General features: G+C 44.2%; 2 protein-coding genes across 4 annotated transcripts; one reads left to right on the top strand and one right to left on the bottom strand.

The window, feature by feature from the left end:
• Positions 1–1,558: 1,558 nt before the first annotated feature.
• LOC139574337 (palmitoyltransferase ZDHHC5-B-like) lies at positions 1,559–20,962 on the top strand. 3 transcript variants are annotated; one of them, XR_011674754.1, is made up of 12 exons: positions 1,559–1,835; positions 12,283–13,715; positions 13,818–13,939; positions 14,015–14,172; positions 14,379–14,551; positions 14,630–14,732; positions 14,833–14,924; positions 15,136–15,268; positions 15,354–15,462; positions 15,555–15,661; positions 17,205–18,252; positions 18,645–20,962. XR_011674754.1 is itself a non-coding variant. In XM_071398825.1 (12 exons), exons 2-12 carry the CDS (start codon positions 13,567–13,569, stop codon positions 18,748–18,750), a joined length of 2,202 nt encoding a protein of 733 aa, XP_071254926.1. In that variant the 5' UTR covers positions 1,561–1,835; positions 12,283–13,566; the 3' UTR covers positions 18,751–20,962. The 3 variants fall into 3 exon arrangements, 1 of the variants encoding a protein (XP_071254926.1); XR_011674753.1 differs by having other exon boundaries at positions 17,205–18,279; positions 18,645–18,747; XM_071398825.1 differs by having other exon boundaries at positions 1,561–1,835; positions 17,205–18,154.
• A 37-nt stretch (positions 20,963–20,999) lies between these two features.
• Positions 21,000–26,756, bottom strand: LOC139574339 (thioredoxin-related transmembrane protein 2-B-like). Its single transcript, XM_071398828.1, has 8 exons — positions 26,472–26,756; positions 26,295–26,355; positions 25,804–25,917; positions 24,805–24,881; positions 24,394–24,500; positions 24,135–24,200; positions 23,798–23,927; positions 21,000–23,680 (listed from the first exon to the last, which is right to left on the bottom strand). The coding sequence occupies exons 1-8, from the start codon at positions 26,754–26,756 to the stop codon at positions 23,510–23,512; spliced, it is 1,011 nt and encodes a 336-aa protein (XP_071254929.1). The 3' UTR covers positions 21,000–23,509.
• Positions 26,757–26,763: the final 7 nt, after the last annotated feature.

The following is a 26,763-nucleotide window of genomic DNA, read 5'->3' as shown; positions in this document are numbered from 1 at the left end:
AGGCTACTGTGACTATTTGATCATAATGTAGGCCTACCAGAGTGACCAACCATCAAACACAATAGAGAAAATGTGTTCATAACATTTTGACATGGAAATAGCTGTTCTATCATTCAGCCTACAGTAGAAGCCAATGTGTGGTATTCAATGTAGGCCTACATTCCATGACACAACATGCAGGGCTTGACATGAATCTGTTTATAAACAGGGGCCTCCATTTTTTTTTTTTGAGACTGGGTCTTTGTATCACCCACCCTAGCTACTGCTTTAGTAGGAAAGAGATCAGTCTCTTTTTGTGTGTGTGACAGTATGCCATTTAAATACCAGTAATTAAAACATGGTAGTAATGGATCTTTCACTAGTTCATAAAAAGTTTGATACAGTGTCTACAGAAAGTATTCACACCCTCTTGATTTTTTCCCACATTTTGTTGTGTACAACCTGAATTTAAAATTGATTAAATTGAGATTTTGTGTCACTGGCCTACACACAATGCCCCATTATGTCAAAGTGGAATTATGTTTTTAGAAATGTTTACAAATTAATTACAAATGAAAATATGAAATGTCTTGAGTCAATAATCAACCCCTTTGTTATGGCAAGCCTAAATAAGTTCAGGAGTAAAATGTGCTTAACAAGTAATACATTGTATGGACTCACTCCGTGTGCAATAATAGTGTTTAACATTTAAAAAATGTATGACTACTTCATATCTGTACCCCAAACATACAATTATCTGTAAGGTCCCTCAGTCGAGAAGTGCATTTCAAACACAGATTCAACCACAAAGACCATGGAGGTTTTCCAATGCCTCGCAAAGAAGTACCCCCGCACATTGACTCGGTACCGGTACCATTTGTATATAGCTTTGTTATTGTTATGTAAATGTTTTTTGTTTTTTGATTGATTACATTTTTTTCTCAATTAAGTAAATATTTTATTGAACTGCATTGTTGGTTAAGGGCTTGTAAGTAAGCATTTCACGGTAAGGTATTCGGCGCATGTGACAAATAGAATTTGATTTGATATGCACATATTGGTAGATGGGTATAAAAAAAAAAGAACACATTGAATATCCGTTTGAGCATGGTGAAATTATTCATTTCACTTTGGACAGTCTCTACAAAGATACACGTGTCCTTCCTAACTCAGGGATTTCACCATGAGGCCAATTGTGACTTTAAAAAAGTTACTGAGTTTTAATGGCTGTGATAAGAGAAGACTGAGGATGGATCAAGAACATTGTAGTTACTGCACATACTGCAATTCCAATCACAAAATACAACAACTTGTGTGGTTATTAACAGCTTCAGTTTTCTGGGGGGGGGCTTTATAATTCTAATTCTATTTTCTAGGCTCCACATGTTGCCAAAATATTAATGTTATTTCCAACAACCAATGAGCAAATCCGTCGGAAATCAGGACGCATAGCTAGATATTAAACGTTGAAAGGCCAGTCTCTTTCGCAAATGACAGGAGTGGAATGATAGCTATACAGCCTGGTACTCAGACATACTATTGTAGATGTGCCTCTGTTGCAAAGCTGTAACCTGCTTCAGATAACGGGACCACTATCCCGAGCGACCTCTGGCATGTTGAAAGCTTTCAAAATATGTCTGTAATCCCCGCCCAAGGCCACACCGACTCCACAGATAGAACAAGGAGCGCAGACTCACCGGGAATGACGCTAATCTCAATCACTGATTGGTCAAATGTCCCAAATTAATGGAGCGAGGGCAGTTCCGGGATTCCAACATTGGCCTAGCATACTAGCAATTAGCCTCGGGACCGAAACGCACCCTTAAGTACTTGAAAACATCAGCCCTGGACGTCAGGTATGGCTTGTTTGGTGAACTGCTTTGTCCAATAATATCTAAGTAGCTCATTTAACTGACAGTTTATAGTTGTACTGTCTCAAGCGGTGATCAAACAAACTTACCCTGCCTTGGCTAACGTTAGCTAGCTAATTTTTTGCAGTTTCACAACGGCTCTCAATGTGTTGTATTAGCCTCTTGTCATTTTGTCACATTTGCAGGTTAGGACAAGTACAATATCTTGATAGCCTAGGTAGCTAGTTACCTAGCATACCCGGCCGAGTCCAACGTTAGCTAGCTGTGTTTAACATTGATGGAACATGTAATCGAACAGATTTAATAGAAGAGAGGTACTGTCTGTCAGACTCGACGTCACTCACAGTCCGTATGTTTGGAAATTTGATTAGGGTCAGGTGTACGGCAATGCTGAAAAATATGGTTTACTAGCTAACGTGACAATGGCATGACACTGACTGGAGTAGAGGCAGGGTACTGTGAACGGGGAGATTTCAGGATTAACAGGCAATGAAGTAGGGGAGATTTACTGTGTGTGTGTTGCATAAAGATTATTAGTCGTCTGCTAATTGAGTGGGGCACATACACTCGTTCATCAACCTCCAGCAGCCTTTCTTTCACAGATACAGTCTGTGTAGAGAAGGCTAGGGCTGTTCTGGTGCTAATATGGGCGCTGTTCACTTAGAAATACAAAATTTGTATATATATTCAATGTCAGGTGTTGTTGATTGTATCGGTATGTACCTTTGCACCTCTGTCATAGGGGGTGTAGAGTTTTTCGCTAACTAGCTGGGTTGTTGAAGATTGTGATGCTCAGGTTCCATTATATAGTCCAGCGAATAAGAACAAAATATACTCAATCGTGCATTTTATGATACAATTAGCGAACTTGTTACACAAATACCTTAAGGAAAACTTTAAAGATTGGAGGCAGTCTGGGAAGCCTATCATTCAACCAGGGGGACCATTTTAATAAAATGTCTGCTGTCATTTGGATTTTCTGTTAGAATAAAATAGGGTGAAATCATTACAAGCAATATCAACATGACATTAATGTTATCTACCTACTAAATAAACCACACAGATCATATAGACAATACTTATGATGATAACATTTACATTTACATTTAAGTCATTTAGCAGACGCTCTTATCCAGAGCGACTTACAAATTGGTGCATTCACCTTATGATATCCAGTGGAACAACCACTTTACAATAGTGCATCTAACTCTTTTAAGGGGGGGGGGGTTAGAAGGATTACTTTATCCTATCCTAGGTATTCCTTAAAGAGGTGGGGTTTCAGGTGTCTCCGGAAGGTGGTGATTGACTCCGCTGACCTGGCGTCGTGAGGGAGTTTGTTCCACCATTGGGGTGCCAGAGCAGCGAACAGTTTTGACTGGGCTGAGCGGGAACTGTACTTCCTCAGAGGTAGGGAGGCGAGCAGGCCAGAGGTGGATGAACGCAGTGCCCTTGTTTGGGTGTAGGGCCTGATCAGAGCCTGAAGGTACGGAGGTGCCGTTCCCCTCACAGCTCCGTAGGCAAGCACCATGGTCTTGTAGCGGATGCGAGCTTCAACTGGAAGCCAGTGGAGAGAGCGGAGGAGCGGGGTGACGTGAGAGAACTTGGGAAAGTTGAACACCAGACGGGCTGCGGCGTTCTGGATGAGTTGTAGGGGTTTAATGGCACAGGCAGGGAGCCCAGCCAACAGCGAGTTGCAGTAATCCAGACGGGAGATGACAAGTGCCTGGATTAGGACCTGCGCCGCTTCCTGCGTGAGGCAGGGTCGTACTCTGCGAATGTTGTAGAGCATGAACCTACAGGAACGGGTCACCGCCTTGATGTTAGTTGAGAACGACAGGGTGTTGTCCAGGATCACGCCAAGGTTCTTAGCACTCTGGGAGGAGGACACAATGGAGTTGTCAACCGTGATGGCGAGATCATGGAACGGGCAGTCCTTCCCCGGGAGGAAGAGCAGCTCCGTCTTGCCGAGGTTCAGCTTGAGGTGGTGATCCGTCATCCACACTGATATGTCTGCCAGACATGCAGAGATGCGATTCACCACCTGGTTATCAGAGGGGGGAAAGGAGAAGATTAATTGTGTGTCGTCTGCATAGCAATGATAGGAGAGACCATGTGAGGATATGACAGAGCCAAGTGACTTGGTGTATAGCGAGAATAGGAGAGGGCCTAGAACAGAGCCCTGGGGGACACCAGTGGTGAGAGCACGTGGTGCGGAGACAGATTCTCGCCACGCCACCTGGTAGGAGCGACCTGTCAGGTAGGACGCAATCCAAGCGTGGGCCGCGCCGGAGATGCCCAGCTCGGAGAGGGTGGAGAGGAGGATCTGATGGTTCACAGTATCAAAGGCAGCCGATAGGTCTAGAAGGATGAGAGCAGAGGAGAGAGAGTTAGCTTTAGCAGTGCGGAGCGCCTCCGTGACACAGAGAAGAGCAGTCTCAGTTGAATGACTAGTCTTGAAACCTGACTGATTTGGATCAAGAAGGTCATTCTGAGAGAGATAGCAGGAGAGCTGGCCAAGGACGGCACGTTCAAGAGTTTTGGAGAGAAAAGAAAGAAGGGATACTGGTCTGTAGTTGTTGACATCGGAGGGATCGAGTGTAGGTTTTTTCAGAAGGGGTGCAACTCTCGCTCTCTTGAAGACGGAAGGGACGTAGCCAGCGGTCAAGGATGAGTTGATGAGCGAGGTGAGGTAAGGGAGAAGGTCTCCGGAAATGGTCTGGAGAAGAGAGGAGGGGATAGGGTCAAGCGGGCAGGTTGTTGGGCGGCCGGCCGTCACAAGACGCGAGATTTCATCTGGAGAGAGAGGGGAGAAAGAGGTCAAAGCACAGGGTAGGGCAGTGTGAGCAGAACCAGCGGTGTCGTTTGACTTAGCAAACGAGGATCGGATGTCGTCGACCTTCTTTTCAAAATGGTTGACGAAGTCATCAGCAGAGAGGGAGGAGGGGGGAGGAGGGGGAGGAGGATTCAGGAGGGAGGAGAAGGTGGCAAAGAGCTTCCTAGGGTTAGAGGCAGATGCTTGGAATTTAGAGTGGTAGAAATTGGCTTTAGCAGCAGAGACAGAAGAGGAGAATGTAGAGAGGAGGGAGTGAAAGGATGCCAGGTCCGCAGGGAGGCGAGTTTTCCTCCATTTCCGCTCGGCTGCCCGGAGCCCTGTTCTGTGAGCTCGCAATGAGCCACGGAGCAGGAGGGGAGGACCGAGCCGGCCTGGAGGATAGGGGACATAGAGAGTCAAAGGATGCAGAAAGGGAGGAGAGGAGGGTTGAGGAGGCAGAATCAGGAGATAGGTTGGAGAAGGTTTGAGCAGAGGGAAGAGATGATAGGATGGAAGAGGAGAGAGTAGCGGGGGAGAGAGAGCGAAGGTTGGGACGGCGCGATACCATCCGAGTAGGGGCAGTGTAGGAAGTGTTGGATGAGAGCGAGAGGGAAAAGGATACAAGGTAGTGGTCGGAGACTTGGAGGGGAGTTGCAATGAGATTAGTGGAAGAACAGCATCTAGTAAAGATGAGGTCAAGCGTATTGCCTGCCTTGTGAGTAGGGGGGGAAGGTGAGAGGGTGAGGTCAAAAGAGGAGAGGAGTGGAAAGAAGGAGGCAGAGAGGAATGAGTCAAAGGTAGACGTGGGGAGGTTAAAGTCACCCAGAACTGTGAGAGGTGAGCCATCCTCAGGAAAGGAACTTATCAGGGCGTCAAGCTCATTGATGAACTCTCCAAGGGAACCTGGAGGGCGATAAATGATAAGGATGTTAAGCTTGAAAGGGCTGGTAACTGTGACAGCATGGAATTCAAAGGAGGCGATAGACAGATGGGTCAGGGGAGAAAGAGAGAATGTCCACTTGGGAGAGATGAGGATCCCAGTGCCACCACCCCGCTGACCAGAAGCTCTCGGGGTGTGCGAGAACACGTGGGCAGACGAGGAGAGAGCAGTAGGAGTAGCAGTGTTATCAGTGGTAATCCATGTTTCCGTCAGTGCCAAGAAGTCGAGGGACTGGAGGGAAGCATAGGCTGAGATGAACTCTGCCTTGTTGGCCGCAGATCGGCAGTTCCAGAGGCTGCCTGAGACCTGGAACTCCACGTGGGTCGTGCGCGCTGGGACCACCAGGTTAGAGTAGCAGCGGCCACGCGGTGTGAAGCGTTTGTATGGTCTGTGCAGAGAGGAGAGAACAGGGATAGACAGACACATAGTTGACAGGCTACAGAAGAGGCTACGCTAATGCAAAGGAGATTGGAATGACAAGTGGACTACACGTCTCGAATGTTCAGAAAGTTAAGCTTACGTTGCAAAAAATCTTATTGACTAAAATGATATAGTACTGCTGGCTGGTGAAATAGGCTAGCTAGCAGTGGCTGCGTTGTTGACTTTGTTTGAAAGTGTAGCTGGCTAGGTAACCTCTAACTGGCTAGGTAACCTCGACAATTACTCTAGACTACACAATTATCTTGGATACAAAGACGGCTATGTAGCCAGCTAAGATCAAACAAATCAAACTGTTGTACTGTAATGAAATGAAATGTAATACTACCTGTAATACTACCTGTGGAGCAAAGCGGAATGCAACTACTCGCTCCAAACCAAACCGGAAGTGCGTATCGTAGAGGGAGAGGCAATAGAAGATAAGGGCTCCTGATTGGCGCAGTGGTCTAAGACACTGCACCTCAGTGCAAGAGGGGTCACTGCAGTACCTGGTTCGAATCTAGGCTGCATCACATCTGGCCGTGATTGGGAGTCCAATCACTGGCAGTGACTACGTGAGAAAAAAAAAATGGTTGACTTTGATTTCACACACAGCTAGAGCATGTCAAAAGAAGTACTTTTGGCTATAGTGCCATCACAGATTTTGTCCATTACCTCCCTGATAGCCATTTCTATTATGGCTGCCAACCAGCTGTATGTGGCCATATTGGACTAGATTCACTTGGCCATATCTCCATAATTAATTGGTGCATACAGCCTCGTTGCAAACCAGGGAAGTTTCATTGAGCTAAAGAGGAGTCAGAACCCTGTGTAAATCAGTGATGCCTCGCAACACATCAAGCCAATCAAATGTATTTTATTTGTCACATGCTTCGTAAACAGGTGTAGACTAACAGTGAAATGTTTACTTACGGGTCCTTTTCCAACAATGCAGAGTTAAAGATATAATAGAAAGTGACACGAGGAATAAATCACCTTTGGCAGCGATTACAGCCTTGTACCGAAGCCACTCCTGCGTTGTCTTGGCTGTGTGCTTAGGATTGTAGTCCTGTTGGAAGGTGAACATTTGCCTCCAGTCTGAGGTTCTGGGCACTCTGGAGCAGGTTTTCATCGAGGATCTCTCTGTACTTTGCTCTGTTCATCTTTCCCTCGATCCTGACTAGTCTCCCAGTCCCTGCCGCTGAAATGCATCCACACAGCATGATGCTGCCACCACCATGCTTCACCGTAGGGATGGTGCCAGGCTTCCTCCAGACGTGACGCTTGACATTCAGGGCAAAGAGTTCAATCTTGGTTTCATCAGACTAGAGAATCTTGTTTCTCATGGTCTGAGAGTCTTTTAGGTGCCTTTTGGCAACTTCAAGCGGGCTGTTTAGTGAGGAGTGGCTTCCGTCTGGCCACTCTACCGTAAAGGCCTGACTGGTGGAGTGCGGCAGAGATGGTTGTCCTTCTGGAAGGTTCTCCCATCTCCAGAGGAACTCTGGAGTTCTGTCAGAGTGACCATCGGGTTCTTGGTCACCTCCCTGACCAAGGCCCTTCTCCCCCGATTGCTCAGTTTGGCCGGCTCTAGGAAGAGTCTTGATGGTTCAAAACTTCTTCCATTTAAGAATGACGGCGGCCACTTTGTTCTTGGGGACCTTTAATGCTGCAGACTTTTTTTTTTGTACCCTTCCCCAGATTTGTGCAGCCTCACAATCTTGTCTCGGAGCTCTATGGACAATTCCTTCGACCTTATGGCTTGGTTTGCTCTGACATGCACTGTCAACTGTGGGACCTTATCTAGACAAGTGTGTGCCTTTCCAAATCATGTCCAATCAATTGATTTTACCACAGGTGGACTCCAACCAAGTTGTAGAAACAGCTCAAGGATGATCAATGGGAACAGGATGCACCTGAGCTCAATTTCAAGTCTCATAGCAAAGGGTCTGAATACTTATGGTATTTCTGGTTTTTATTTTTAATACATTTGCAAAAAATTATAAACCTGTTTTCTTTTCGTTATTATGGGGTATTGTGTGTAGATTAAGGATTTTTTATTTATTTAATCAATTTTAGAATAAGACTGTAATGTAACAAAGTGAAGGTGCACTGTATGTACTTATAGGTAGGGTAGGGGTAAACTCACTAGGCAACAGGATAGATGGACAGTAGCAGCAGTGTAATGTGGTCAGTGAGTTTGTGTGGCATCAGTATGCATGTGTGTTCGTGTATGTGTGTGCTCAGCAGAGAGACGTGTAACCTATTTTAACAAAATGCTTTTTAGACCTTTCAGCCTTCACACATACCACCCTGCATACCACTGCTGGCTTGCTTCTGAAGCTAAGCAGGGTTGGTCCTGGTCAGTCCCTGGATGGGAGATCAGGTGCTGCTGGAAGTGGTGTTGGAGGGCCAGTAGGAGGCACTCTTTCCTCTGGTCTAAACAAAGATCCCAATGCCCCAGGGCAGTGATTGGGGACACTGCTCTGTGTAGGGTGCCGTCTTTCGGATGGGACGTTAAACGGGTGTCCTGACTCTCTGAGGTCATTAAAGATCCCATGGCACTTATCGTAAGAGTAGGGGTGTTAACCCCGGTGTCCTGGCTAAATTCCCAATCTGGCCCTCAACCATCACGGTCACCTAATAATCCCCAGTTTACAATTGGCTCATTCATCCCCCTCCTCTCCCCTGTAACTATTCCCCAGGTCGTTGCTGCAAATGAGAACGTGTTCTCAGTCAACTTACCTGGTAAAATAACGGTAAAATAAAATAAATAAAATAAAACACATATTAAAAGTCTAAATAACTTATCACGGCAACTGGTTTGATACATTCACCTCTGAAGGTACGTTCAGTAATCTTGCTCTAATTTGTCATCCTGAGGGTCCCAGAGATAAAATGTAGCATAGTTTTGTTTGATAAAATCTATTTTTATATTCAAATGTAGGAACTGGGTTCTACAGTTTGAACCCCTGCTGTCTCTTGCCCCTGCTGTCTCTTGCTCCACACCCACCCCGCCCGGCCATCTAGACGTGTGAAAGTTAGTGTATAAGCTAATGATCCAACATATATGACATTCCTGGGAGTGTTAGCCTACATTTTGTATTACCATATACTTTTTGTGTGTCCTATATAGTTATTTACTTAAATGTATCAATTGACCAATTCGGCACATTTGTGCAGACTCGATACAAAATACTGTGCAGTATTGCAATGCTTCACTGGATCAATATGAAACTTTGCACATACACAGCTGCTGTCTAGTGGCCAAAATCTAAATTGCGCTTAAACTGCAATATTATATTTTGGCCTTTCTCTTGCATTTCAAAGATGAAACATCTATCAGAGCTAATGTGTTATATTCTCCTACATTAATTTCACATTTCCACAAACTTCGAAGTGTTCCCTTTCAAATGGTATCAAGAATATGCATATCCTTGCTTCAGGTCCTGAGCTACAGGCAGTTCGATTTGGGTACGTCATTTTAGGCAGAAATTGCAACAAAAAAAAGGGTTCGATCCTTAAGTGACACATGTATGCATTGCATGCATGTGACCAATAGTGCCTGACCTATAGCATATCATAATCACATCAATAAATTGGTTATAACAAACTCTGAACACGTGACAGCAAAATGGATGCAGAGAACGTGACCAATAAACCCGAAACGGGGGAATGTTTACTAGCTCAGGAGTTAAAGGGGAAGTCGGATGTTTGGAATAAATTTGACTAGTTATGGAAGATATTGGAGATAAAGAAAAAGGAGCAAGTGTTGTGTGCCATGATTACAAAGTCATTTTTCTGACTGTTTGGAATAATGTAAACATCACTAAATAAATTATAAGCCTACCAGAGAGTCTTATGTACTTTTGTAAAGCCTTTATTACAGCATAGACTAAACAGTCACATTCATTTGTGAATGCAATTTCCGAAATGGAACAGTTTATTTATTGTTTACGCTAATTATTCAAGGGTCGCTTTATTTTTTAACAAATGCTTGATTGCATTTCAAATGATGAATGACTCAAATGCTCTGTGATGACATGTACGGATGAATGATTGATTGATACAGTAGCCTATATAAGTATTGAAGTAAAGAGTGTAAACAACACTAAATTAATTATAAGTAAAAACAACATGTGGTGGCTAATTTCTGTATTATCAAATGAGGAGAGACAAACCTATCACACAAGTCAAATTTATACTTAAACTGAATCTTTATTAGTGAGAACTTTGCAATAGCGATGGCTGGTCGACAAATCACACTAAGATGATTAGTTGAGAGCCCCGAGACAAAAGTACAAAGGTCTTTTTATAGCCAAGATACACCCCTTTCAACCTACATGATGGGTCACAAGGTTAAGATTTGTATGAGAGATACCTGTAATACATAGCAGACAGTATCTGCTGTGTCAACAGTTTTCATTGTATAGAGACCAGTGTCTGGCCCTCCGACTCCAAACTGGAACCATCTCTCCCTGGTACGGTATAGAACAGAAACATTAACTCATGCTCTGGAATGCTCTTTAGGTTTTATCACCCAAAAGACATCGTAATACTGACAGGATATTTATCTCCCAGAGGCCCATCTTTAGTAGAACACACACACAATAGTTAACAAAATACTCTATTCTGTTGCATAAAACAACCATTTGATGCAATAAAAGTATTATAACATAATCTTGCAATTTTGCGCTCACAAACAACAAAAGTGTAAAGCCTTTACAGCATAGAAAAGATGGAAAAACAGCCGAATTTGTATAATTGTTTATCCGACATGTGGTTGTTGACGTTTAGTGCTGATGCTTAGTGTTTTATAAAGCCAGGATTTATAAACAGTTAGGCTATTGATTATAGACCTAATTAAGTTGGGGTTTCCTCTCTCTTCACTTTTCTTAGACAATTAAGGCAAGTGCTGTTTTCTCTTCTCCTAACTCAGCTGCTGCCTCCGCCGCATTGTTCTCAACACCAATATGCTGGTTAACTTTGCTATTATGCACATAGCAACATGAACTAGGCGCCAATTCAACAGCGCAGTGATTCGTTCAGAACGACCGCTATCCAATGCGGGAGAAGGCGCATTTGTTATAAAATATTTTTATTCGTGTTGCACCATTGTTTTACGTAATATAACCATATACAATTTCAGTAGCACATGTCTTAGTGATGGACTGTGCCATCCCCACGGCCTCCACAATGGATCAGTCCACTCAGACAGGCGCCAATCAGACTGGTGTCTTGTACACCATGAAATTCAAAAATAAATTGTTGCTACTGCTTGACTCGAGATCTCGGTCGACCAACAGCCTATCGACCAAACAATCAACTAGTTGACTAAATGGGGTCTGAATGGCAGCCATTTTATTAAAATGGCCATCCTGGTTGACTGACAGGCTCCCCAGACTGCCTCCAATCTTCAATGTTCCTTAAGCTATCTACTATAGTATTAGTTTACAGAGTTTGATAATTTTATCATAAAATGCACCTATAAGCTAGCCAGTTTGTAGTCCTAAAAAAACGGAAATGAAACCTCATGGGTGTGTTTGTTTTGTTCTATGAGATAATATCAGACAGTTAACATGACATGTATGAATTATGAAGCGTTTATGTGCTTATGCATCAACATTCGCAAAAAGTGATGTTAGCTGATGAAGATTCTCATAGAACAAACTCCTACGCCTGTGTTTTGTAGGCTTTGGCCAACAAGCAATGGCGCAGTTAGCCTCCGTTAGGGCCTACAAAAACACGCCATTACTATTGCTCTCTATTATTACCTAAGATCTGTTTTCAGTTTTCTAATGGAACAGGACTTTTCCCTCAGGTGTTACATGAGATCTGTGTGGATAGGAGGGCTCTGTTATGAATACCATTGTGTGTGTGAGAGAGAGAAAGAGTGTGAGGGAAAGGTTGTGTTTGTGTGTAAGGAAGAAAGACACTTTTAGACACACCTTTTTCCTGGTTAGTCAGTGTTGTAAAATGAAAATGGAGTAGAGTTGACAAAATGGTCAGGTTTCAACACACAACCTGCCACTCCCTAGACATACACAATTCTGCTCTGGCTTGCAACAACTAGCTACAGTATGTAAAGAACATGTTATTGTCATACCTTGCACCACTACTATGTTTTTCATGGCTGCATTTGTGTTAGTGATGGTGTGAGGTTTGTGTGTGTGTAATTACTACTGGTTGAAGTTTGAGGTGTTGGTTAATGTTATTGATGTAATCTAGTAGTTGTGTAACATGCTCTCCATTTCATTCTGTTTCAGGGGGTGCCCTCTGATTGCCCTCTTAGACAACGACAGTGTGTGACAGAACACTTGAGTGTGTGCAAAGAAATAAAGAGGGAGAGAAAGAAGAGGACCTGCAGTTGTCTGAGTGGCTTATTCTTCTTTCTGCGTGGCTCCATTTCAAAGGGATCATGGGAAAAGAGGCATGTTTACGGCGAAACCATGGCGACACAGATTTAGGCTCTGTTTGGGATGAATTGATTTTACCTGCACTGTCACAAAGACTGACACAAACGGCTAGATAAACAGCTGATTGGTCCAGTTGACCCAACACGACTGATCTCATCGTTCTTTCATATTGACGAAGTACTGAAATAGTGGATACAACATTTTAAATAGCTTTTGTGTACAAGTTTTAATGTTTGAAAAAGCTGCAAGTGGACTTGGATTTTTGCTGGGCAGCTTTAAGACTGGCTTAAAGTTGAGATTTTTGTTTGTCTCAACCGCTGCTGCCTCCGCAGGATATAGAGCCTTGAACTCTCCCCTTTGCAAGCATTCTGTCACACTTTTCTCTATCTCACAAACACACATTTCAGTGCCTAGATACACCTTTTCTAAGACCAGAGTTCAGTCGATGGTCACTGCTCTGCTAGAGAACCCTGTTCTGCTGTTTCATAGGATGTCCTGTTACTACCTCCTAATTTCTGCCCCACATTTACCTTACAAGAATTTGTAAATGAACAACTGTTAACATTCAAGCACTGAGTAATAGCAAGTTAGTGTTCGATGCCTGTGCAGGGTTGGTTTGTTGTCTCACCAGGTCAGAAAGTGGTTGTTCAAGCAGGTCGTTGTGTGTGTCCTTGTGGGTCTTTGTTGCACTACACAGGAGACATTTTGTTGACGTATTTATATTGTTGAACCAAATAAGGTTACATGAAGCCATATAGAAATATTTCTAAAAGTCGCAATTATTTTTGTATCATAATGTAAAGTTTTTAAGATGTGTAAAAGTTATATAGTCTAATATATACCTGCAAAGTTCTACACACACGTAAACAAAGGTGTAGACTTTACTATAAAATCATTATTTTAGTTTTTAAGTGGTTTTATTGGCTGAAGTGCAAATATCTGGCTAGCTTTCTGTAAGATGTTTCTCCCAAACGGCTGCTTTGTGTAATATTACAAGTGCTGGTCCCTAAGATCCTTCCCTTCTACCATCATGCTCCCTTATCCCATACGGACACTGAGGTGTTCCCTCTGACCCTTCCACCAACCTTCTCTTTAGATATACCCCTTCTACCTCTCTCTTTCTCACTCCCTCTGATGCCGGGGTTTAGTAGTGGGGGGCTAGGGGGAGAAGTGGGTGGCCCCGCCTCTTCTTCTCCCCGCCGGTTCCACCCCAGTCGCTATGTACCCGTCTCTGCGGCAACCACCTTCCTGGTCGCCTCCACCACACTCTTCTTCTGCTTCACGTGAGTAAGACGAACACACACACACACACACACACACATTAGATTCCATGTTATAGCTCTGTATCTCTCCCCCCCCCCCCCCCCATCCCTCTCTCCCTCCAGGTGTCCGTGGTTGTCAGAGCATGTCTCCTCCGTTGTTCCCATCTATAACGCTGTGGTCTTCCTCTTCACCCTCGCCAACTTCTGCATGGCTACCTTTATGGACCCAGGGGTCTTTCCCAGAGGTAAGGAGAGTGTTAAAGATAAATGACTTAGGTGTGAAGAAAGTGTTTCAGTGTGTACGGTGTGTGTGTTCACAGCGGAAGAGGATGAGGATAAAGAGGATGATTTCCGCGCTCCGCTCTATAAGACAGTGGATATCAAGGGCATTCAGGTCCGGATGAAGTGGTGTTCCAGCTGCCGCTTCTACAGACCGCCCCGCTGTTCACACTGCTCTGTGTGTGACAACTGTGTGGAGGTAAACACACACACACAGACCTGTACTTCTACAGTATGCCACCTAGCTCACACTACAGGTGGTATAACGGGTGACAACTGTGTTATAACACGTTGTCCGTGGCAACAATAGAAATATCAGAGAAACATCAGTTATTTGATCATTTAAAAAAATAAAATCTCTATTGACTCTTTTGTGACCGTTTTGACCTGTGTGTGACTTGGCAGGACTTTGACCACCACTGCCCGTGGGTCAACAACTGTATTGGGCGCAGGAACTATCGTCACTTCTTCCTGTTCCTGTTGTCCCTGACGATCCACATCATGGGTGTGTTCGGCTTCGGCCTGCTCTACGTCCTCCACCACCAGCACCAGCTGGACAGGGTTCACTCCGCTGTCACGTATCCTTGTACACACACACACACACACACGCGCTAGTTGTTGCGCTGGTGTTGGTGTCCTTGACTGTGTGTTCCCAGTATGGCTACAATGTGTGTTGCTGGCCTCTTCTTCATCCCAGTAGCAGGTCTTACTGGTTTCCACATGGTACTGGTAGCTCGGGGTAGGACCACTAACGAGCAGGTACGTCTGTCTATCTGGGTGTGGGTCTTGGTGTGTTTTCCTCTGAGAGGGCTGACATGATCTAAAAATAGACCTTCTCTCTCGTGCGCTCTCTCTCTAGGTCACAGGGAAGTTTAGGGGCGGCGTTAACCCTTTCACCAATGGCTGTCTGAGGAACATCTCACATGTGCTCTGTAGCGCTCAGGCTCCCAGGTTAGCGACCGTCTCTCCTTCATGCCTCCTCTTTTCCTCTGCTGTTGCAGCTTATGGTTGAACAAGACCCTCAGGGGTAAGGAACTCAGTATAGCCTCAGTGTTGTGGTTAACTAAATATCTATATAATAATATTTCTACTGTGTAATGTAGTATTAAGTTGGTGTATGTTTCAGGGAAGTCATTGATGTGTGTTTTGCTGTCTCTGTCAGGTATGTGGGGCGGTGGCGGGGCAAACAGACAGCGGAGGTGCAGCCTCCCTTCCTCCGCCCTCCTCTCTCCGAGGCCCAGCTAGAAGCCAAAGTCCTGGACAACGGCATCCAGAACGACTGCCACAGCACCAGGGTACACACACACACACACACATAAAATAAACTCTTAGTCGTCTCTCGTGTGTATGAACAGTCTTGTCCCTTCCTGTCCCTGTCAGTCTAAGAGCAGTTTAGAGCAGATGGAGAACCAGTCAGCTGATGCAGAGCCTCCACCTCCTCCCAAACCGGAGCTCCGCTACCCTGGTCTGCCCCGCGCTGACACCGAGGGTGAGCAGTGAACACACACAAGCACTCCCGTATCCCACCCAGGCGGCGCTGTGTAGTTTTTAAACGCTTTCCCCCCCCCCCCCTCCAATCAGAGAGCAGCTTGCTGTCTGACGGTCCGCCCACTCCATCTATGTACAAGTACCGGCCGGCCTATAGCAGCCCACAGATGAACCACACAGCTCTGACACACCCAAACAAGGTACGCACGCATGCACACACACACATACACATGCATACATTTCCCTCCATATTAGGGCTGTGACGATACCACTATCACAATATATTTTCCATGGCAAAAATTTAAACACGAAGCAGACAACTCTTTGGTCCTTTAAAAACCTGCTGGATGTAAAATATTTTGTGCTATAGTTTGGAAAATAAATACATGTGACTCTGGTTTACAACATAATGATGTTTGTTTCCAACATTAGGGCTGTTTTCCTAAAGAAGTTACATCCGTTTTGTTTCTTTGCCACGATACTAACGAGTATTGCGATCCTGGCACTACTCTGTATGTATTTGGACGCGGAAACTAAAACGTTTAGTTTGGCTCTATACTCCAGCATTTTGGGATTTGCGATAAATATGTTTAATATGAAGCGGCAGTACAAAATGTCACCTTTTTTTATTTGAGGGTATTTTCATACATAACTGTTTTACCGTTTAGAAATGAAAGCACTTTATTGCCAATTCACTTGCTATTATGCAAAACATAATCTGAAACACAACCAAAACAAGCTGTAAATGCATCCAACAAGTTTGTAGCGTCACTAGCTTGAAGTCATAGTGTCCAAGGAATATGGGACCAAATATACTTTAGACTACTTTAATACACTATAAGTGAGTTTTGTCCAACTACTTATGACGTCTTAAAATGATATGAAGTACATTAATTTCTAAATGGTAAAGAAGATATGTATGAAAATACCCTCAAATAAAAGTTCTGTACTGTCGCCTCATATGAACCATTTGTTCTCAAATCCAAAATGCTGGAGTATAGAGCCAAATGTAAAAAACCCTGTCCAAATGTATATGGAGAGGAGTGTATACATACTCACGCGTTTCTTACGCAGTCCAGACCTTTAACATTTGAGATGACAGACATCGTGAGATCCATTCCCTGAGATGACATAGCTCTACTCCTTTAGTTTATAATCTCCTCCTAAACACAGGGTCAAATCAGTTGATAGATCAGCTATAGAAGGCTGGGTGGCATTAAGCCTAGGGCATCCAGGTGGGACTAGCAGAGACCCCTCTCTGAGGTCCTAGCCTTTCTTCTTTCCTTTGTGTTTAACTCCATCCCCCTCTTTTTTTGTTTTTACTCTGAATTGATCACTCAGTGGCCATCAGTTGATCAGTAAGTCTCAGTTAGTGCCGTGTGTGTGTGTCCATTTATGTCTGTAAAAAGGTGTATGCTTGTGACTTCCCCCCCCCGACTCTGCATTTACATGAATGCCTGTATTTTTAAAGATTTCTATGTTTCTGTTCTTGTGGCGCTAATGTTATTTTGCAAGGTGAGTGGTCTTGGTAATGTGATGCCCCAGTAGACCTTCATCCTCCCCTGCTGGCTCTCTGTAGAAACTGTGATCTGTACAAATTTCTATGTTGTCTTCTGTTGAGGAATGTCTCCTCAAAGTAATCCCTTTGTAACATACGTTCCCATCCTCCTTCATTTTACCTTCACTATCTCTTACTGCTCTTCTCTCCTATCATTACCTTCACCTCCACCTCTCTCTTTCCAGATGATTCGTGGGGACAGTCTGGACTCTCCCTCCATCCTCCAGTCGAGTTGCCAGCACAGCTATCGGTCTGAGCCCAGCACCCTTGATGGGGGGTCGTTAATAGGTGTGAGGGTGCATAGGGGGGGAAGGGAAAGGGGCGAGGGCCCCGGGGGAACCAGTGGGACGGGTGGTGGCGTCTCGGGGGGCATCTCCGGGTACTCCCTAGGGGGGCGGTCGTACACTTCCTACCCCTCATCTCTTGTCTTGTCCACCGGTGGCTCCCTCTCCTCCAGCATGCGCTCTGCCCACACGCACCACAATACTCTGGGCACGCTCCAATCAGAGGGCACCACCGACACCAGCTACAAGAGCCTGGCCAATCAGACACCTCGGAATGGCAGCCTGTCCTACGACAGCCTGCTGACGCCGTCCGAGAGCCCAGAGTTTGAATCGGCTGCTCATGAGCTGTCCCCCCAGAAGCCCCACACCCCCGCAGCGTTTCCCCCGGCGACGACCTTCTCCTTGCCGGCCCCCGGGGTCGGGGATGCGCCCCTGCAGGGGTACACCTCGCCCTTCCTCTCTGCACAGATGGCCCAGCAGAGAGAGGGCCAGCTGCTCCAGGGCTCTGCCTCTTTCTCCTCCCCCCACAGGGCGTACCTTCGCGCCATCAGCCCGCCCCTGCCGACTCCTCCCCCACACGCTGCCCACCCCGAGACACCGCACCTCCTCCTCCAGGACACCAGACACCCACACCTCCGTGCCTCCTCCTCTCGCCCCCTTCCTCCCGTCTCTGAACAGCCCTCCCCGTCCTCTCCCCGTGCCTGTTCCCCTGTGTCCCCCCCGCCCCGAGGCCCCTCCCTGGGGCAGTCTCTCTCCTACACCCGAGAGGCAGGGCTCCAGCACAAGGCTCGGCCAATGGGAGGAGGTGGTTTGTCGGGAGGGGGCGGAATCAGAGGGATCCAGGCTCCACAGTGAGTAGAGATCTGAGCCGCAAGCCTGGTACTCTTCGTACTCCTCCTCTTCCTCCCTGATTGATCTATGTGAACCCTCCTCTTCCTCCCTGATCTGTGTGAGTCTTTTCCTCCTCTTGATATCAGTAAGTGTTTCTGCTGGAGTGTGTTTTTAATGTGTATAAGAACTATGCTCGGGTGTAACTGTAGTGGGATGTATATCTGTGTTTGAATTGTCTACTTCATATAGAGGCAAGTATGTGTGAAACTGAAGTGATTGTGTTTGTTAGCATGACCAGTTTAGCATGCTACTGTTTTCTCACTCCTGTCTGTTCTGTGCCCTTTTCCTCCGCCCCAATGAGCCTTCTACTCTTGTAACCTTATCATAAGTCTTGTTATTACAGTCTATTTTTGAATCAGATCTACTCACCTCTTCTCTCTCACTCCCTCTGTCACTCCATCTGCATCCTTACCCCCCCCCCCCCCCTTTTCCCGCCGACTATCCAATCAGATCCACCTCTCGCCCAGGCTTGGCCAATCACAGTACATCTAAACCAGGGGGCGGGGTGAAAAAGGTGACTGGCGTCGGAGGGACAACCTATGAGATATCGGTTTGAGTGACAGACGTCCGCCCCGGCCATGATAGAAAGAAGATTGTTCCACTGGACAGATTCAAATTTTCTTACTTTGAGGGACTTCAAGATGGATGTTCACTAAAATGCACCCACACAATGGTCAATATGGAGTCGGATAGTGGAATAGAAGTGTGTTGGCTCACTGGTATTTCAATGACCTTCCTATCCTTATAGTGCCACTGGCCATCTTTATCTGCCAATCTTTCATATTGGATAGAATGGCGACTGAAGTGGAACTCAATGTTGATCAGTGTTGGAATGGGACAACCTTACCTCGGCCTCTCTGTGAACCATAGACTGTATAACATGAATGCTATTATGACTGCTGGGTACTAAACTCTCTCTATAACACTTGTATAAAAATATGATTTGTTTTGGTACATTAACACATGGAGAATTTATGCGATAAAATATAATCCTGGAAGGAAGTAAGGCTTTTTAACCAATCAGCATGGAGCCTGAGAGGGAGCATATGGACTGGTGACCAATTGTGGCACTCTGTGGTTCAAGACTTCCTGCTCCATCATATGGATGGATCCCCACTCCACAGTAGTCATTAATTAGTTAGTCTGCAGTGATTATTCAAAGACTGTGCAGAGATGATGCCTCAACCACTATAATTTCATTTTAGTTTTCTAAATAAAGCTTTGGTTTTTTAATTGTTTTATATAAATGTCAAAAATAATCTTTAAGAATTATTGGGTCAGATGATGAAGATATATTTTATTTTGCTTCGTGACAAACTATAAATGTGAGTTAGACTGGTCGCTTGTTTTGATTGATGGCTGCTTCAACCTGTCATAGATCTCGATGGAATATTCATCCAAAGTGATGATCCTCTCTGAGGGACAGCTGAAGTGACATCACTGAGGATGTTGAAAGCCACAAAGAAAATGTAAATTCTGAATCATAAATACAGCACAAGCCTCTTTGTGGAATGTACACTCAATGTTTTTTTATTGATACATTATTCAAATTCTCTGTTTGTAGCTTTAAATGATTGTCCTTTTGATGTTCGCTATGTTTTCTGTCAATCGAATGCTAGAAAAACCTTATAAAGATGTCTAGCCAAATGGGTTTAGGGTGGGAGGGGCTTATTTATTTGAACACACAGGGATACCTTTGCGCTCTTAACACAATTCCAAACCGATCTCTACGTCCTGGAGTTGGATTAAATTGCCCCTACACAATGGGGCTTTTTGACCCTAATGGTTAAGGTTAGGACTAGGGGATGTTAAGATTATCCTAGATCTGTTCCCAGAAGGGTAATTTATAACCCAGAGACCACATCCCTGTCATAGTGCCTTGTCCTTAGATTCTAATGTACTTGGACAATTCCAAGAAATCAAATTCTGGGGGGTGGTTTATTTTCTAAGATAATATGGTATAAATATAGATATTCTGTAGTAATGTCTGATTGTTAATAGAAATATGTATGATGTGTCTTGGGGGGATTGGTTTGAAATTGAGGACTGTTTTGATTGTTTTTCTGCCTTGAGACCATTTGTAGTAAAACTAAGCATTTTGTTTTTTACAGTATTTCTTATGGCTACAGCCAGATAAGAATGTTATATTTTAGTTTGTTTTGTAGATATTCTGGCCTCTTGATTTCTTTATTTTGAATCTCTTTATGGTACAATTAACATTTTGGCCACAAATAGGTTTAGGAAGGCATGGTCAGAAACACAGAGGTGTGTCAGGAGTGTGTGGGTGAGAGGTGGTGTTATGTTTAAGCCAAAGCTATGAGAGTTGGAATGTCAAAGCTAGCTGAATGTAGCACATGTTATGTTCTGAAGCACACAAAGTAGACTATCCCACCAACCAATCAAACATCAGCATGGCCAGTCAGAGTGTGTGTGCGTCCCCCTCGCCATGTTTAGATGTGTGTGTGTGTGTGAGAGAATATCCTTGCCAAATGCACACCTGGTTGATATGTATGATGACAATAGTTAAGCATCATAATGGCACAAAAAGTCAGACATACAGGACTGGAGAAAGTCTGACTGTTACTTTGGTGGTGAATAAGTGAATATACATGAGTAAATTAGAATACTATTGTTGTAAGTTGTGCTGAATGGAAAGAGTGTCACAAATTACTTCAACGATGAATATGAAAAAGACAGTTCCAAAATGGCCTTATGAAGAGGTTTTTAAAGATGTCTTCTCAGATTAAAAGGTTGCCATGATGGGAAAACGTGTCTGTCTTCAATCAGCTGAGAGTATGGCAGGGGTCTGGGAGGATAGAAGTTTTATTTAACTTTTGGCAGAACAGATTATACCAACTGTCAGTTTGACGCCATACTTTGGTGCTGAAATGTGACCCAAAAGGTATCAGAACATGAAAAAAAACAAGTAAAACAAACTCACTACAGTCACAGTAAAACTGTTATGGATGAATGAGTGAGACGGCGGTGTAAGGCATTTTCACTTCGATAGTTTAAGGCATCGATAATTGGGAAGGTTAGATGTTTCCGTTTAGATACTATATATACAAAAGTATGTGGACACCCCTTCAAATTTGTGGATTTGGCTAGATCAGCCACACCCGTTGCTGAGCGGTGTTTAAAATCGAGCACACAACCATGCAATCTCCGTAGACAAACATTGGTACTAGAATGGCCTTACTGAAGAGCTCAGTGACTTTTACTGTGGCACCGTCATAGGATGCCACCTTTCCAACAAGTCAGTTCGTTGAATTTCTGCCCTGCTAGAGCTGCCCCGGTCAATTGTAAGCGCTGATATTGTGAAGTGGAAACTTCTAGGAGTAACAACGGCTCAGCCGCCAAGTGGTAGGCCACACAAGTCCACAGAACGGGACTGGTGAGTGCTGAAGTATGTAAAAATCGTTTGTCCTCGGTTGCAACACTCCACTCACTACCGAGTTCCAAACTTCCTCTGGAAGCAATGTCAGCAGAAGAACTGTTCGTTGGGAGCTTCATAAATGGGTTTCCATGGCCAAGCAGCTGCACACAAGCCTAAGATCACCATGCGCAATTGGACTCTGGATCAGTGGAAATGCGTTCTCTGGAGTGATAAATCACGCTTCACCATCTGGCAGTCGGACGGACGAACCTGTGTTTGGGGATGCCAGAAGAACGCTACCTGCCTGAATGCATACTGCCAACTGTAAAGTTTGGTGGAGGAGGAATAATGGTCTGGGGCTGTTTTTCATGGTTCGGGCTAGGCCCCTTAGTTCCAGTGAAGGGAAATCTTAACACGCCAGCATTCAATGACATTCTAGATGATTCTGTCCTTTATGGCAACAGTTTGGGGAAGCCCCTTTCCTGTTTCAGCATGACAATGCCCCTGTGCACAAAGCGACTTCCATACAGGAATGGTTTGTCGAAGATGAGCGAAGACCGACAGGTGTGCATGACAACTGACAGCGGGAGCAACATGATAAAAGCATTGCGCTTGAACAACTGGACCCGCCTGCAGTGCTTTGGGCACAGGCTTCACCTCGCCATCGGTAAGTGTGACATTGTATAATTAAAGTGCATTCAAAAAAAGTTATGTTCAGGCCAGCTGTAGGCTAATGTGTTAGTAGTTGTGTCATTCTGCCAATCCAATAGCAAATAACCACAGGCTGTTTTAATTATGACAACAAATTAACTAAATTAATAAATGTTCAATCAAAATGTATATATATATATATTCAAACAGCTAGTGGTCAAACATTCCTAAACAATAGAATAGATGTGTTGGTGTGTTAATTTGTTTAGCACAAATAGGCCTTGAGGCCTTGTATATTTATTTTAATAAAGAAAATTCAATTAAGAATTATGTCTTGACCTTTTTTAATTTGTTTAGAGAAAAACAAGAACTCGAGATATATCGTGAATCGTCCAAACCTCTGAAAAAAAAGAGATATTACTTTTAGGCCATATCACCCAGCCCTACTTCAACCCAATCAAACACCTTTGGGATGAATTTGACCGCCGACTGCGAGCCAGGCCTAATCGCCCAACGTCAGTGCCCGACCTCATTAATGGTCTTGTGGCTGAATGGAAGGAACTCCCCGCAGCAACGTTCCAACATCTAGTGGAAAGCCTACGCAGAATAGTGGAGGCTGTTATAACCCTAGTCATAGACTGTTCTCTCTGCTACCGCAGAGACTGTGTTTGTCTATTGTTGTGACTTAGATGAAGATCGGATCAAATGTTATGACCAATTTATGCAGAAATCCAGATAATTCCAAAAGGTTCACATACTTTTTCTTGCCACTGTACATATTACCTCGACTAACCAGTGTCCCCACACATTGACTCTGTACTGGTACCCCCCTGTATATAGCCTCCCTATTGCAATTGTTATTTTACTGCTGCTGTTTTAATTATGTTATTAATACTTTTTTTACTTAAGGTTTTTCCTTAACTTCTTCTTGTTGGTTAAGGGCTTGTAAGTAAGCATTTCACTAAGGTCTACACCTGTTGTATTCGGTGCATGTGACAAATAACATTTGATTTGATAGCAGCAAAGGGGGACACACTCCAATTTTAATGCGCATAACTTTGGAATGAGATTTTTCAGTGAGCGGGTGTCCACATACTTTTGGTCATGTAATGTAGCTCATTCTGTCCCTTTTGGTTTGCGTGCAGCAGCTTTTCCACAAGCCCAAGCTCGTGAATTAACTTGAATCCTGGTCATCTGGTAATACAACCAGTGATAACTGACAGCGATTGTGTGACGAGCAGTGAACTGTGTGCAGTAGAACAATCCAGTCCCTGTTGTCCCTTCGTCACTACTGGTCTTTCTTGCTCTCTGCTGGGGTGTCTGGTTCAGGTTGGCGCTCTTCGCTGCCCTCGTCTGGTAGTGAGGGGTTCTGGTCCTCTCCTTTCACACCACGACCCTTCTTTATCTTCTTAGAAGCCTCGAAGAGCTCGTTCAGGTTGAATTCACGTATGATGTTTTCCTAGATGTGAATGAGGCACACGGTTATGTGAGTGGGGACCTAAAGCCATTCCCACTATTCATCAAGTCACGCACACACAAGCCCGCACACAGACCGATGATTCCCAACAACACACACCTCGCTGAAAGTCCAGGACACAGCTCGAAACTTATTGTCCACCATTGGACGTCTCATGACCTCCCGCCCTGACTGGAAAAGCACCAATGAAGGGAGCTGCTTGGCCAGAGGGGAGGTGCTAACCTTGTACCTGTAGAAAAATACATATTCAGTCAGCACACGGCAGAAGAAAAAAAATTCAGGCTATGGAAATAAGCAGTTCCTTATTGTCTTAAATTTAGAGAGACTGACATGCAGTCTAGGGTCTTAGAATCTAAATAAAAAAATGTAATGGAGCATTCTCGTGAAAATATAGTTTGTCAGAGATACTTCCAATGTCAATAAGGGAAAGTCTTACCTCTGAGCCACCTCTCCGTACCGGCCAGCATCTATCTTCCCAAACCGCAGTCCAGTACAGTTATACCTGAAAAACCGAGGAGAACAGGAGACAGCCATGTTTAGTCAACACAACATGTGCACTGTCCCTGTAAAAATAAAATAAACTCAACAACATTAGAGACGTGTGTTTCACTTGGATAAGAGTAGAGGAGGGGGTAAATGTACACAGACAAGAGGAGAGGGAGGAAGCAAATAAGTGAGACAGGAAGAATACTAACTTGAGGGAGAGGTCAGCAAAGACGGGGGCGAAGGACTGACACTCAGGAGCCCAGTTAGCATAGAACTCAACGATCCACGTCACACGAGTATCATGATTCAACTCCTCCTGTCCAATGGGATTAGACCAGATTACATTAGATTACCTAAAAGATGACTGGAATAATAGTCTGGTTCCCAGGTGGGTGTCTTCTGCTACTAAAAGTACCATCTATAGCCTGGCAGGCAGGGCTACTAGAGCAGTAGAACATGGAGTAGTAACATTTAAACTGTTGTAAATAACATCTAATGCTCACTTACAGTTAGTAATATTGTAATGACAGTCAGCTAACTAGGATCAACAGTCTACAGTATGTTGTCTAATCTTCACACTCATGGCTTTCACGTCTCAAGGCTTGGATTACCACACTTACGTCTATGGTCTTTTCACTGAAGTACTTGATGTACTCTGGGCCCATGTAGAGTGGTGGTTTGCAGGTCATGACGAATGCTGGGATAGGATAGGAAACAGCAAAATTTTTAGTATATGATACTGTAGAATAGATACACTGAACACAAATCTAAACGCAATGTGTAAGGTAAACATGTTTCATGAGCGGAAATCATTTTCCATACGCACAAAAAGCTTATTTCTCTCAAATGTGTTGCACAAATTTGTTTACATTGCTGTTAATGAGCATTTCTCCTTTGCCAATACAATCATCCATCTAACAGGTGTGGCATATCAAGAAGCTGATTAAACAGCATGATCATTACATAGGTGCATCTTGTGCTGGGGACAATAAAAGGTCACTTTAAAATGTGCAGTTCTGTCACACAACACAATACCACAGATGTCTCAAGTTCTGAGGGAGCGTGCAATTGGCATGCTGACTGCAGATAATTTAATATTAATTTGTCTACCATAATCTGCCTCCAATGTCTCTTTAGAGAATTGGCAGTACGTCCAACCGGCCTCACAACCGCAGACCACGTGTAACCATGGGTGGGCCTTGTGGGAAAAACTCATTCTGATTGGCTGGACTTGGCTCCCTAGTGTGTGGGCCTGGCTGCCAAGTGGGTGAGCCTATGCCCTCCAAGGCCCACCCATAGCTGCACCCCTGTCCAGTCATGTGAAATCCATAGATTAGGGCCTAATGAATTTATTAAAAAAAAAAAAAAAAAAAATATTTCACCTTTATTGTTTCATGTTACATTTATACTTTTGTTCAGTATAGTTGGTATTATCTCTAACTCCTAACCTATGCTGCCAAGATCACTGACAGAGCATAGACAGACTAGTTGGTTTCGACTAACAAACTCAAAGTCCAACTGAAACCCTGAAGCTTGCATTGTCTTGTCTTAACAAGGAGTCCAACAACAATAACTGATAGCAGTGACATTAAGGGTAGTATGACAGTATGTCAGCTCACCAATACATAGTAGGAAGTAGAGGATGCCCAGTCTGATGTCCAGCCTGAAGAAGAGGATGACGTTGGCCACCTTACTGAACATAAACAGGTTCCCTGCATGCTGCTCTATGGTGACTGGATAATAGGAGAAAGGTTAGGGTTCATGACAGAGAGATAAGGAGGAGGAGTAGAGAGAGGAATAATAAAACTCAATGGATAGAAAAGAGGGTAGGGGGGTTAGTAGGAGTGAACGAAATAAGCAGTGCCGTTACAATCAACTGTATTCTCATGTTTACAAAACAAACAGACTGTCAAGAGCAAACCCATCCTCAGCAGATCAACATGTCCTTAAGTGGTTTATGGTATGTGAGGGTTTGTAGGGCAAGTTGCCGGTGCATGTGTGTGTTCTGATGTTTACTGTTTATACTGTAAACATATGAGAGATTTTCAGTGACAACAGTGGGCTCACACCTGCCACCTGGCCAAACCTGTGTCATTCATTCATAACTTACTGGCTCTCCTGTTCTTCATCATGACAATCGCACCGAGAAACATAAGAATCTCCACTTCTCTCTGTAAGACAGGCCCCACAATATTACATACAAAGTATTGTAAAATAAATATTTACAGTAACACCACAAACCAGAAGATTTAGCGCAATAGCGCTGCAACGCTACCCTGATACTGACCCAGTCAAAGTCGCATGGGTTCCGGTCCTCCCGTTCAGTGTTCAGGTTTTCGCAAAGTCCCGGACACTTCCTAAGTATGAGGAATGCAGTGGACATCAATGTAGACAATATGTAATAAGGCTTGAAGAGCCATTTGTATATTTGAGGTAAGTGGTAAAAGAAAGCAACAACTCCGGTGATCAACCCCATGTTCGCGCAGCATGCAACATAGAGAAGAGAAAGAAAGGAGTTTGAGGAAAGTGACAGTTGAAGCAGCAAAAGCTCAACCAAAGATGAACGTAACATAGAACAC

The sequence above is a fragment of the Salvelinus alpinus genome, chromosome 4 (genome assembly GCF_045679555.1).
Source record: "Salvelinus alpinus chromosome 4, SLU_Salpinus.1, whole genome shotgun sequence".
Taxonomy (NCBI): Eukaryota; Metazoa; Chordata; class Actinopteri; order Salmoniformes; family Salmonidae; genus Salvelinus; species Salvelinus alpinus.
This window is presented reverse-complemented; position numbering and strand designations above follow the sequence as displayed.

Coding starts and splice junctions, on each gene's coding strand:
- LOC139574337 (XM_071398825.1), top strand. CDS start 13,567: ATGCCGGGGTTTAGTAGTGGGGGGCTAGGGGGAGAAGTGGGTGGCCCC. Junction 14,925..15,135: donor TGTAGCGCTCAGGCTCCCAG/GTTAGCGACCGT, acceptor TGTCTCTGTCAG/GTATGTGGGGCGGTGGCGGG. Junction 15,269..15,353: donor ACGACTGCCACAGCACCAGG/GTACACACACAC, acceptor TGTCCCTGTCAG/TCTAAGAGCAGTTTAGAGCA.
- LOC139574339 (XM_071398828.1), bottom strand. CDS start 26,756: ATGTTACGTTCATCTTTGGTTGAGCTTTTGCTGCTTCAACTGTCACTT. Junction 26,356..26,471: donor ACCCATGCGACTTTGACTGG/GTCAGTATCAGG, acceptor CCTGTCTTACAG/AGAGAAGTGGAGATTCTTAT. Junction 23,681..23,797: donor TGTCCTGGACTTTCAGCGAG/GTGTGTGTTGTT, acceptor ATTCACATCTAG/GAAAACATCATACGTGAATT.